The following is a 13,211-nucleotide window of genomic DNA, read 5'->3' as shown; positions in this document are numbered from 1 at the left end:
GCTGCTCTGCCATTGATTTCCTCTGTAACCTTGGGCAAGTCACTTAGCCTCTCTTTGCCTTAGTTTCCCTTTGTAAAATGCTTCCCTGCATCACAGGGGTATTGTGAGGAAGAAATACAAGGGTGTGAAGTGCCTTGAGATCTCCTAATGAGAAGTGCTATATAAGAAATAGGCATTACTATTAATAATAAGGGTAAGTGGAACTGAACGAGAATGTAAGTTCTACTTGGCACAAACCGGCTTGCTTTGAACAACCTGTCCTTTAAAGATTAATTGCCACTTGCCACTATTATATATGATTCTCCATGCAAAGTCCATTGCCAAGTAAGTATGTTGTTTCTCGTTCAAGTTGTATACAGTTTTGTGCATCTGCTTTATACAACAAATTCCGCACACATTTTTTTGTGACATAAACATAGAATCTGTTTGGCCATGTTTACCCTGGCTGTCTGCCAGTCTGTTGTGAAGTTATGCCTGAAAAGAAAACAAGTGCACCTGGTGAAGTTAGCTTGTTACTCCCATAAGCAGGGCTGGGATGCTAATGTAGCATTTAAATTGAAATAATTGATGTTAAGACAAGAAGAGAATATACAGTATTGGTCTTTTTGAAATAGGTTTTTAATTTCCAGAAATTAAACAAAAACATATCAAAATATCAGACAGTTTTTTTCCATGGGAAAAACATCATTGTTACAAAAAGTGGTGGAGTTTGTGCTTGTTTTTGTGTGTGTTGATTTTTTTTCTCATAAAGAAACAGACAATGAAAAGTACAAAAATGTAAATGGCTTACAGCTTGCCTGTGCTGGCCCTGTAACAAAGAAGGGGGGACTCTGCTATATGTGCTGTGGGACTGTCCAATGGTCAGGTAGCTGTGAAAAGAGATGGATGCAAGAGTTGAAATGGGGCTTGGCTTATGCAGCCAAACCCTAGCTGAAAATCATATCCTCCGTTATTTATCTACTAGACTGGGGGTTTACCTCTGCCACAAAGACTTTGGTTCTTAAGGGCTTCCGTGATCACCAAGCCTATGATTTTACAAAAATGGAAGAGTAGATTTATGCCCAGACTAGAGCAACGATATCGGGACCTGTCTCCCTGGGCAGCCAAGGAAAGACTAGCTTCGTGCCACAGGGAGCAATTGTAGGAATTTGGGCCCCATTTCTAGATATGTTTGAATAAAAAAATGTTGAGTTGGCTCAAAGAATGCCAGGTGTCCGTTCCAACTAACCCTTTCCCCACACCATTCCTGCCCCCACCCCCGCAGTCCTCACTCTTCCTCCATGCCTTATTCAAAATGCAATGTTCTCTTGCTAATTATTAACAGCCTCAAACATATGGAAAAGTTTCCAGGCTTTTTTGTAATATACTTTTGAAAAACTCAGAACTGGGCTTCAGGGACTCCCTACATGTTATGACAAATAGATCCAAAGTGATTTTGAAATGGAGCCTCTGATTATTTTGAACCTGCAACTTTGTGAGCAGAAATAAAAGGTAGTTGATTATGTCAGGATCAGAGTCATGGGAGCAAAATGCCGGTTTTAAAACCGACCCATCAAATCTTTGGTGAAATGTGGCTTTTTCAACTATGTTCTGAATATTTTGGTGTCATGTTGTTTAACAGTGTAATGAAATTATACATATGGAGCCTGATTTTCAAACACCGTAGCCTGATCTTCAGAAGGTCTGATCTACCAAAGCTCCCTCAGAAGTCAATGGGAGCTGCAGACACTCAGCCCCTTTGCAATTCAGACCACTTGTTTACCTATCTAATTTTGGCCAAGATGATTAAATCCAGAGGGGACGATTTTCAAAGGCACAAAGAGCAGAGAGGTGTCCAACTCCTAGGGAAAAACCTAACTACCATCTGCATCTTTGAAAATCTCCCCAGCTTTAGGTACCTAACTTCAAGCAACTATGTTTGAAAATTTAGCTCCTTAAATGTAATAGATCATTACAAACGATGGCTTTCTGGACACAGCAAAGGGCCAGTTTGTGAAGCCCTGGTTCACATTAGTGAACAGTTGCCCACACAAGCAGTCCCCCTGGATAAAGTGCTCCCGCACGTGAGGAGAGGCGCACAATCTAGCGGTACTTGTTGAGGTAAAATCCACATTCAATATTACCCAATACAGAGCATCCCCAAACTTGTTCTAAGTTTAGTGAGAAATGCTAGCTCGGATTTGGTGCCAATGGGAGTTGGGCACGCAGGGTAAAATGTTCAAAAGCACCTAAGTGATTTAGGCTTTGACTACCTGGGGAAGTCACAATTGGATCTAGGACCCTAAGGCCTTGTCTACATGGGGAAATTGGCTGGCATAGCTTTTGCGGAATAAACTATTCTGCACAGGCTATATCTCCAGGTGTGGATACCATTCCACAATAAAAATGACCTCTGTTCCAGAACAGAATGTGCACACAGGGAGGTCTGGCAGGAAAATTTATTCTGCAGTGCTATGCTGGTCATTTCCCTTCTGTATACAAGTCCTTCTGGTCCTAAATCCCACTGAGATTTAAGAGCCAAAATCGCCTAGGTGCTTTTGGAAATTCTAATCACAAATCTCATTGGAAGTTGGGCACCGAACTCCCGTATGTTCCTTTGAAAATCCAAGACACTATCTGTAGCCTTATTACAGACTTGTTTTGTCTAGCAGCAAATTAAGTTGTATAGACAATAATGTGCTAGAACAGTTTTAATCTTGGGAATCATTGCACCAAAGTGGATGTTAATCTAAAAATAATGTACGATAAAAGTTCTATCAATAGGTGCCATGAGACTCTGTGATGTTATAGACCCATATAGTTCATGATGCATATACCTACATTCCTATTTGACATCTTTCTCAATAGTTACATAATCACCTATTTAAGAGGAAACTAGAAGAACTAAAGTTAGAGAAAGTAGCTGGTAACTATCATAAAACCACACCGAGATAATCTAATCTCTTTCCAAGCAATAAAGTTCCTCTGAGCTTTAAATTTCTCTGTTCTGCTTGTACAGATTGTTGCAGCAATAATGGCAATCACAGGAATTGTTATGATGGCATATGCAGATGGTTTCCATGGCGATTCAATTATCGGGGTAGCATATGCTGTTGGATCTGCATCCACCTCTGCACTTTATAAGGTGGGTCATAATGTTTTGTTAATAGCAGGGAAATATTCTTATTCCTTGTATCATGCATTAAAAAATGCACAAGTTGAAAGCAAGCCAGGTTAAAAAAAATAAGGCTCACCTTTGCTACATAATTTATATTCTGAGCAGGAAGTGTCAGAAAAGTTACTACGGAGATAATTACTTTGTGACTGAGTATTCAGAGGGGCTTTGCTTCATGAGCCTTTAATGAAATCTCTATTATTATACTGCCGGAAGATTATCATCTATGATTTCATTGTTTTTTTGCCATGGCAATTTATTGACACTATTTATTATGGGCTTGCACCGCGCAACAATGAGAAAATGTTAAATGCTGTTAAACACCTTGTTTCTTTGATGATGGCAAAATCCTCATCACTTCTGCACTGCAGATCTCTCTATTGCATATTCCGCGCTCGTTCTGGGTTGGGAACTCCCATCCAGGACAATGGAAGTAGTACATGCAGCATTTGATTAGAGGCGCGCAGGACATGAGATTGCACAGTTCTACCCAAGAGGTTCTACTTCGAGGCTTTATTCGAAGGAGTGCTCTCCTTTTACCTTGGTTGACATTTACACTACATGCACACAGGTTCCCTGCCATTGATGGGGTGGAGTGTGATGCAGAAGGTGGCTTGGTGATGTGGAAGGGATCTAAAGCTCGCTTCCGGCTTCATCCTTAATTGTATGTGTCAGGTTCACCGGGAATAGTCACTAGTCACTCAAAATGTATGAATTTGGCTCGATGGGGATGAACTCTGCAGTGATTTACACAGCTTGTGATTCCCCCCTGACTTCAGAGAACCTATGGGCCTGATTTTCCTCTCACACCAGCTTTACCCTGATGTAGCCCCATTGGTTTTTGATGGAGTCATTTGTGATTTACATCTGCGCTAGGTGAGAGTCGAGCCCCGTCACTCTAAATATTTAACCTGTCTTGGCTCCAGGGTTGTATTTTATTTACATTTGTTCCTTGCAAAATATTTTAATATGGTAACGTTACCATTGCTGGCTCAAAGCTGGCCCCATTTGTACTGTGAGAAGGACGTGGTTGAGTTGTGTGGATACAAAACTGAGAATGGGGATCACCTAAGCTTTAATCCCAGCGTGCTCTCTCTCTCTCTCTCTCTCTCTCTCTCAAACTCTTTGAGGCCATGAACCAAGCCTTGCTTCATCAAGGTACTTAAGCTTGTACCTAACTTTAAGCACGTGAGTAGTGCCATTGAAGTCAGTGGGACTAAAATGTCTAAAATGAGGCATGTGCTTAAGTACTCTAATGAATTGGGGCCAGGAGCCCAAAGGTTCATGAAGGCTTCCAATTTTGGGTGCCCACCTGCAGCATCGGCTAACTTCAGCCGTGGTTGGGGCTGCTCTGCACCTCTGGAAAAAAACATTGCTGGGTGCTGGATAGGCACAAAGGAAGTGCCTGCCTTGGGGATGCAGACCAGACAGAGACATGGAGAGTAGTGGGACAGAAGTTACATCATACACAGGAAGGAGCCAGCCAGAAGGGCCGTGTCCTGATAGCAAGGGGTAGATTGTTTAACCCTGCCTCATGTGCATGAGGACTCACACAACCAGTCCCATTCAAGCCAAAGGGTCTCCTCACATGCATAAATGATTAAAGGTCTAGAAAACATGACCTATGAGGGAAGATTGAATAAATTGGGTTTGTTTAGTCTGGAAAAGAGAAGACTGAGAGGGGACGTAACAGTTTTCAAGAATGCAAAAGGTTGTTACAAAGAGGAGGAAGAAAAATTTGTTTTTCTTAACCTGTGAGGACAGGACAAGAAGCAATGGGCTTAAATTGCAGCAAGGGAAGTTTAGGTTGGAAATTAGGAAAAACTTCTTAACTGTCAGAGTGGTTAAGCACTGGCATAAATTGCCAAGGGAGGTTGTGGAATCTCCATCATTGGAGATTTTTAAGAACAGGTTAGACAAACACCTGTCAGGAATGGTCTGGATAATACTTGATCCTGCCATGAGTGCAGGGGACTGGACTAGATGACCTCTCGAGGTCCCTTCCACTCCTATGATTCTGTAAGTGCTCATCAGGAGAGCAAGGCCTACAATGTTTTAATAATACAGGGCCAGATCAGTCCCTTCTGTGGTCATACCCCCTGGAGAGGGTTCTGCGGGGAGGAAATCTCAAAGACCCTCTTGCAGAGCTCTTCCATTATCAAGGGGAAAGGTTAATCCATCCCATCAGCAGAGCTTTGCAGACATGGAAGAACTTCACTTGCAGCAGGATGTAACTGTTTTAAAATCTTCCGTTTCCACCACAGGTTTTGTTCAAGATGTTTCTTGGAAGTGCAAACTTTGGGGAAGCTGCTCATTTCGTTTCCACTCTGGGTTTCTTCAATTTAATCTTCATCTCGTTTACCCCGATCATATTGTATTTTACGAAAGTGGAATACTGGTCTCCCTTCTCTGCTGTGCCGTGGGGTTATCTGTGCGGAGTAGCCGGCCTCTGGTTAGGTATTTGCAGAACATTTTTTTCATTTTTCTAATGCCTCATTTTATTTACCACAGGATCACCTTGGAACAGCTGCCCCCATGAAAATTCTCCTTGCTCTAAATGTTTCAATGGCAGAGTTCTTTTGTAGCTAAAATCTCCCTCTTATATCCCAAGGGACACCACTAGGCCTGCTTGGAAAATGGTTAACATAGCTCATGAAAACTTGGGGGTGGGGGAAAGTCCACATTTTAAAAAAATATGCTGAGCCGCTCTAGTAATTCTATTATCAGAGGGGCAGCCGTGTTAGTCTGGCTGTAAAAAGCAACGAAGATGCTAAATGCTGCAATAGCTTGTGCTCCACTTCGGTGCAAATGAAAAACTGCACGGCCTTGAACTCCTTTAACTCCCCTGCTCCAGTTACAAAGTTTCCTCTTTCTAAGAACTGTCACTAGTGCTCCTGAGTCTGCGAAGAGAACCACTGAAATTGACCCAGGTCTGCTTTACACTCTATTTCCTTTGCTAATAATGAAAGCGTCCATCTGTTTGGAACCGAACGGATTTTTTAAATCTCACTCATAAGTACACTAAATGGAAACACTTTTGGGAAAACTATTGTTCGTGCCTAGATGGGCTTCCCAGTCGCTCAGAGACTGAATCAGAAGGGATGGCAGAGGTGTTGAGGGATTTGACTCTCTTCCACTTGCTGCCCTAGACCTAATTACAGCCACTCAAATTACACCTACCTTGGTGCTCTTAATCATCCAGGGAACTGGTTGAATACGGACGTTAAAGTAGGATAGAGCAGCTGCTGCACAAAGCAGGCAGAAAGCCAGCATAAAATCCTCAGTGTTACTGGCTCTGTGCCACGCCCCTTCCTGATAACGCCAGGGTAGGAGCAGGAGGTGTGGCCATGGAGAAGAGGGGCCTGGCTGGGGTGCAAGGGGCTACTGCACAACAACACTCCCTCACTGAGAGAATGGCCCCTTGGGAGCTGTTTCCAGCCAGTGCAATTTGCAGCAGCAGCCCTGAGGCTGCTCTAAGTTGTACTGTGGACAGACTCTCTACCACCCAGCCCCAGAACTGGGGCATGGGGGCATAGTTTGGCTGCACCTGAGGGTTCAGCCCCAGAAACCTAGTTGAGCTCAGGGGGATCTAACTTAACTGCATTCGGAGGTGATGTATATCTGAGTGGTGGTGGTAGCAGCAATGTGTAATAGAAATAATGCTGCTCCAAGAGGATTGAGGCTCAAGAAGTTGCAAAACTGAGGGGAAGCAGGAAAGGGAAAACTGAATAACTGATGAGCCTGAATCAACCCAGTACCCACATGGGTGCTGGATCATACAATATAGTGCAGTATAACCTGCCCTGGCCTTCAACTGCCTGCACTTTAAAACCCCTTTAAAAGGATGGGGGATTTCAGTGATGCTCTAATAGCTTATAATCTTTCACTTGGCTAGGCCTCCTCATGCTACAACATCCATTTAGTAGCTATGGCCCCACGTGTAAGGGATTGTGCAGCCAAAAAGAACACCTCCCCTCTGGTACCTGCACTTTTTAAAGCCCTTGAAAGGGAATTCAGAATCCTCTCCAGTTACGCTGCCACTCTCATCTCATCCACTGGCCACTTCCCCGTAAACTACAGAGTCATTGACTCCCTTCTGTTTTCAGTGGCTGAACAAAAAGGACAGGGCTGGCTCCCCTTCAAAACTGGTAGGCGCATGTGCGTCTTGCTGCCATGTTCCTTTCATGGATTGTGAAGCCAGAGGCAGCACCTCCTTAGCTGGTGAAATGCTACTCCCTGCTCCATTCCTGGCCCGTTGGGACAGCAGAATTCCACCCTAACCCAAGAGGGACTAGCCTGTTTGAGAACAATCCTGGGTTCGTTTGTGGGTAGGGTGTAAAGCACTTCTTGAAGACACGCCTTGCTCCTTGGAGCTGGCTGCAGCTTCGGTTCAAGCTTCAAAACAGGAAAGTGGCTCATTTTCAATGAGCAGGTTTTTTAAATATGAACTTACAGCCAACCCTTCTCTCCTTCCCCATGCTAAACTTACATTCACGTTCTGCTCATGACACATGCAGGATCAGGCCCTTAATGGGCAAGAACTTACCGGTATTAGAATGCCTGATGTAATTTAAAAGCTGAGAAAATCCGTTTGTTATTATTTTATTACTTCCAGCGTCTCATGTATCATTCTCTTTCTTTACAGCTTTTAACATACTGGTAAATGTTGGAGTTGTGCTGACCTACCCCATCCTAATTTCTATCGGGACAGTGCTCAGTGTTCCTGGAAATGCAGGTACAAGTAATGCAATTAATGAATAAAAATCATAGAACAAATGTACTAACATTTGAAGTAATTTTTAAGGGCACATGATGTTGCCATATTTCTTCAGAAAGGTTTCCTAATGTAACCCTTCTGCCAGGTGGAGCCAGCAGCAACCAGGGCCGGATTCAATATCTAGAGTTTCCTTTCCATTGATACAACACAGAACCAGCTCGAGCCCCCAACCAGTAACCTGGGAAATTAACACATCACCCCTGGGCGCCTCTGCGAGGCACTACTTCCCAACTCGCAAGCACAGAGTCTGAGGGTAGAAAATAAACTTTTAATAAAAGGAGGGAAGTGACTCGGCATTAATTTGGGAAAACACCGCAAACAGGTGTTCTCATAAACAAACCATGAGTAAGAGACCCACCCCGAGTAGGTTGGGCAGTGTCCTTTTCCGCTCAGGTTCTTAAGTCCAGCAACCCAAAAGCCCCCTTCATATGCCCGACCCTTCTCTGCACACCACTCACAGTTGCTGTCCTTGGCCAGTGCAGACCCAGAGTTCAGAGGTGCATCTGCAGAGTTCACCTCCCTCCCTGGTGGGGGGGGGGCGGAAAAGAGGCACCTTACTCACTCCACTGCTCGGTCACTCACCGGCTGCTCCTGCTGGCCACCTGATCGATGCTCTCTCTGTGCCTCTCTGCCGCTGCCCGGCCGGTCACCTGCTCACGCCATGCCGCTCCACCAGCCGCCCTGCTGGCCACTCGTCGTGCCGCTCCACCAGCTGCCCTGCTGGCTGCTCATCATGCTTCTCCACTGCCGCCCTGCTGGCTGCTCATCATGCTTCTCCACTGCCGCCCTGCTGGCTGCTCATCATGCTTCTCCACTGCCGCCCTGCTGGCTGCTCATCATGCCTCTCCACCAGCTGCCCTGCTGGCTGCTCATCATGCTTCTCCACCAGCCGCCCTGCTGGCCGCTCATCATGCTTCTTCACCAGCTGCCCTGCTGGCCGCTCATCGTGCTTCTCCACCAGTCGCCCTGCTGGCCGCTCATCATGCTTCTCCACTACCGCCCTGCTGGCCGCTCATCGTGCTTCTCCACCAGCCGCCCTGCTGGCTGCTCATCGTGCCTCTCCACCAGCCGCCCTGCTGGCTGCTCATCATGCTTCTCCACTGCCGCCCTGCTGGCTGCTCATCGTGCCTCTCCACCAGCCGCCCTGCTGGCCGCTCGTCATGCTTCTCCATTGCCGCCCTGCTGGCTGCTCATCGTGCTTCTCCATTGCCGCCCTGCTGGCTGCTCATCGTGCCTCTCCACCAGCTGCCCTGCTGGCTGCTCATCATGCTTCTCCACTGCCGCCCTGCTGGCTGCTCATCATGCCTCTCCACCAGCCGCCCTGCTGGCTGCTCATCATGCTTCTCCACTGCCGCCCTGCTGGCTGCTCATCATGCCTCTCCACCAGCTGCCCTGCTGGCTGCTCATCATGCCTCTCCACCAGCCGCCCTGCTGGCCGCTCGTCATGCTTCTCCATTGCCGCCCTGCTGGCCGCTCGTCATGCCTCTCCACCAGCCGCCCTGCTGGTCGCTCGTCATGCTTCTCCATTGCCGCCCTGCTGGCTGCTCATCATGCCTCTCCACCAGCCGCCCTGCTGGCCGCTCATCATGCCTCTCCACCAGCCGCCCTGCTGGCTGCTCATCATGCTTCTCCACCAGCCGCCCTGCTGGCTGCTCATCATGCCTCTCCACCAGCTGCCCTGCTGGCTGCTCATCATGCCTCTCCACCAGCTGCCCTGCTGGCTGCTCATCATGCCTCTCCACCAGCTGCCCTGCTGGCCGCTCGTCATGCCTCTCCACCAGCCGCCCTGCTGGCTGCTCATCATGCTTCTCCACTGCCGCCCTGCTGGCTGCTCATCATGCTTCTCCACTGCCGCCCTGCTGGCTGCTCATCATGCCTCTCCACCAGCTGCCCTGCTGGCTGCTCATCATGCTTCTCCACCAGCTGCCCTGCTGGCTGCTCATCATGCTGCTCCACCAGCCGCCCTGCTGGCTGCTCATCGTGCTTCTCCATTGCTGCCCTGCTAGCTGCTCATCATGCCTCTCCATTGCTGCCCTGCTAGCTGCTCATCATGCCTCTCCACCAGCTGCCCTGCTGGCTGCTCATCATGCCTCTCCACCAGCTGCCCTGCTGGCTGCTCATCATGCCTCTCCACCAGCTGCCCTGCTGGCTGCTCGTCATGCCTCTCCACCAGCCGCCCTGCTGGCCGCTCATCATGCCTCTCCACCAGCTGCCCTGCTGGCTGCTCATCATGCTTCTCCACTGCCGCCCTGCTGGCTGCTCATCATGCTTCTCCACTGCCGCCCTGCTGGCTGCTCATCATGCCTCTCCACCAGCTGCCCTGCTGGCTGCTCATCATGCTGCTCCACCAGCCGCCCTGCTGGCTGCTCATCGTGCTTCTCCATTGCTGCCCTGCTAGCTGCTCATCATGCCTCTCCACCAGCTGCCCTGCTGGCTGCTCATCGTGCTTCTCCATTGCCGCCCTGCTGGCTGCTCATCGTGCTTCTCCATTGCCGCCCTGCTGGCTGCTCATCGTGCTTCTCCACCAGCTGCCCTGCTAGCCGCTTGTTGTGCCTCTCCACCAGCCACCCTGCTAGCCGCTCGTCGTGCTTCTCCATTGCCGCCCTGCTGGCTGCTCGTCATGCCTCTCTACCAGCTGCCCTGTTGGCTGCTCATCATGCTTCTCCACTGCTGCCCTGCTGGCTGCTTGTTGCACCTCTCCAGCCACTCATTCACCAGCTCACTGTCGGTCACCTTCTGCTGCCCCTTGCTGTGACCTCTGCACATCAATTTCTTAGTGATTTTAGCTCTGTGCAGACTGGCCAATAACATAGTCCTGCCACAAGTGGTTGCAGCTCTCATTTAGCAATTTAAAATAACAAAAGAGGCTCCTAATGAAGCCCATTTAGTTCTATTCTTTGAACTGTTGGAAGGAACAGGTTGAACCAGTCTTAAAGAGGATCCCTCTTGAGAGTGTACAGCCTCCTGCGCGGGCGGGCGGGCAGATAGTCTACCCATCTGCCCCATACTTTCACAAGGCTCTGACATACGAGCCCTTGGCTTAGCGGGGTTCTTTCAACCAATGGTGACCCCCTCCTTTGGGACAGGTTAAGCACAGTCCTGCTTTTCTGTATTCCCACACTAATTATAACATCGATAACCATATTTCACTACCCCTGCATTTAGTACTAAGGTGATTTGTACCCAACCCCAACCCCAGCCAAAGTTGACCACTTTGACACCACTATATCTGCTAAATATGTAAGCAAAATAGGAGCAAACTGTATTTACATAAACACACCCAAATCTCTCCCCCTCCCAGCTAGCTGTCAGGGAAGCATTCATTCAGACCCTGCTTACACTAACTTAGCTTACATTTTAAATAAACATGAAGCTGCCAACACTAGAAGTGTGCAAGAGGTTTAAATTTTGCAAGTGCAATTTTTCACTGGGAAATTAAAAGTCAATATATGATTTTTCGGTACATGTAACTCCCTACAACCTATGGGCTAGGTTGTGCACCTGGGTGGGCTATCTGTTGCCGTGGTTTGGGGCAGGGTAGGAGTGGGGAGTGGATGGAGCTTTGACTCCACCGCCTCAGCACAGCTGAGCCAGTGCCGATGGAGGAGTAATCTGTGCCAAATATAGGACTAGCAAAGATGACTTGCTCCATGGGGAAAGTAATCAAGGACCAGATTGTAACTCTGAGTTTTACTCAAGTCTTGTGTGACTTACAGTACACATTTCTATTAAGTCACAGAGGAAAAACGAGGCTTTCCAATAGAACTCACTGTTAAAGTTATAGGAACCATATAAGGCTCATTTTGATGAAGCGGTACCATGCAGAATGATTGTATTTGATTTCATTGTCTTTTCTCCCATTGTAGCTGTGGATCTCCTAAAACACGAGGTGATCTTCAGTGTAGTAAGGTTGGGTGCCACAATCATCATCTGCACTGGATTTTTGCTAATGCTGCTGCCAGAAGAATGGGATGAAATTACCCTGCGATTCATCAACAGCTTAAAGGAAAAAAAAAGTGAAGACCACGCAGAAGATATCACAGACTCCAGTGTGCATACAAGGAGCAGAAGCAGAGCCAATGGGACAGTGTCTATACCACTGGCTTAAAGCTGGTGAACATTTAACTGCACGTGAATGTATATTCTGTGAATATAATTTAATTTTCTCACTACTTGTATGCTAAAATGACAGTATTACTCTGAACTGGGGATGACTTATAAATGATAAACACATCAGTAATAAATGTTTACATTTATACACTTACAAAGGAACAGGTGTAAATAACCACAATAAATTTTTTTTGTAATGAAACGTTAATCTGCATTCTGTTTGCTTGCCTTTTTAAAAAAAAAAATCAAATCCACTGTGCAACTTGACAGCTGTGCTTCTGTTAGCAAAAAAGGGGAGGGGTGAAGTCTCCAAAGGCCTGATTTGTATATTTGTTTGGTTCCAGCAGGCAGCTATATCCAAAGTTAAACATTCGTGTTCTTTCCAGATTTAATGAGTTGACATTTTTACAAGGTGGTACCAACAAGGCAGTGGACTCATTTTAAAACACCCAATCAAGAATCTTGGAACCCTAAAATAGGAAGGGAACTGAGGTCTCCCATTAAAGTTTGGAATTTTTATTAAAACATACAAATATATTCTCAAGGATATAAATTAACCTATGTAATTTTATTACAGTGCTGCTAAATATGCAGAGGAAGCTAGGTGAGCAAAATCTGGAAATACTACAGTGTCATTTCTTAGCTCACAATTAAATATGATGGTGTGAGGGTATCTCCATGCATTGTGTTTTACAACTGGCCTATATCTGGTATAAATTAAGGGCCAGATTTTGATACCCACAAAGGACCAGGTTCTTACTCACACTGAGTAATACCTTGTGCTCTACAGTTCAAACTGGTTCCAACCCTAATCCTTGCCTGGGCCCAACTCACTGGCTCCAAGCCTCTCTAGCTCATACTAACTGGCCTTAACCCTCGCCCTGTGCCCAAGAACTGGCCTCACAGTAATCCTATGATCTGCCCCAGTCCTAGTCAAGGCCAACAGCCTGGCAGCAAGTTTTATCCAAGCAGTCAGGTACGATCTGGCCCCAGCTTTCCCACAGCACAAAGCTTCAAGCAGCTATAAGCCTCGCTATAAGCCTCCTGCATAGCCCCACACGTAATGAGGATTCAGAACCTTACCTGAGAGCAGGAAGTAGCTCAACCCTAACCCTAGCAGTGGCCCAGAACTGGCCCCACCCATAACTTTTATCTATGCCCACTGGTCAG

The 13,211-nt window shown here is 46.9% G+C and overlaps 1 protein-coding gene across 2 annotated transcripts in view; it reads left to right on the top strand.

The window, feature by feature from the left end:
• The window catches only part of SLC35F4 (solute carrier family 35 member F4), a 62,488-nt gene extending 50,290 nt beyond the window's left edge, over positions 1-12,198 (top strand). For both annotated transcript variants that reach the window (XM_045015900.1, XM_045015901.1), the window contains 4 exons: positions 2,999-3,124; positions 5,419-5,611; positions 7,800-7,889; positions 11,798-12,198. In XM_045015900.1, coding sequence (XP_044871835.1) covers positions 2,999-3,124; positions 5,419-5,611; positions 7,800-7,889; positions 11,798-12,039 — 651 coding nt within the window. In that variant the 3' untranslated portion in view covers positions 12,040-12,198. The remainder of the gene's footprint in view (positions 1-2,998; positions 3,125-5,418; positions 5,612-7,799; positions 7,890-11,797) is intronic.
• Positions 12,199-13,211: the final 1,013 nt, after the last annotated feature.

This window comes from Mauremys mutica, chromosome 4, assembly GCF_020497125.1.
Source record: "Mauremys mutica isolate MM-2020 ecotype Southern chromosome 4, ASM2049712v1, whole genome shotgun sequence".
NCBI lineage: Eukaryota > Metazoa > Chordata > Testudines > Geoemydidae > Mauremys > Mauremys mutica.
The sequence above is the reverse complement of the archived record's forward strand: the minus strand, read 5'-3'. Positions and strand labels throughout refer to the sequence as shown.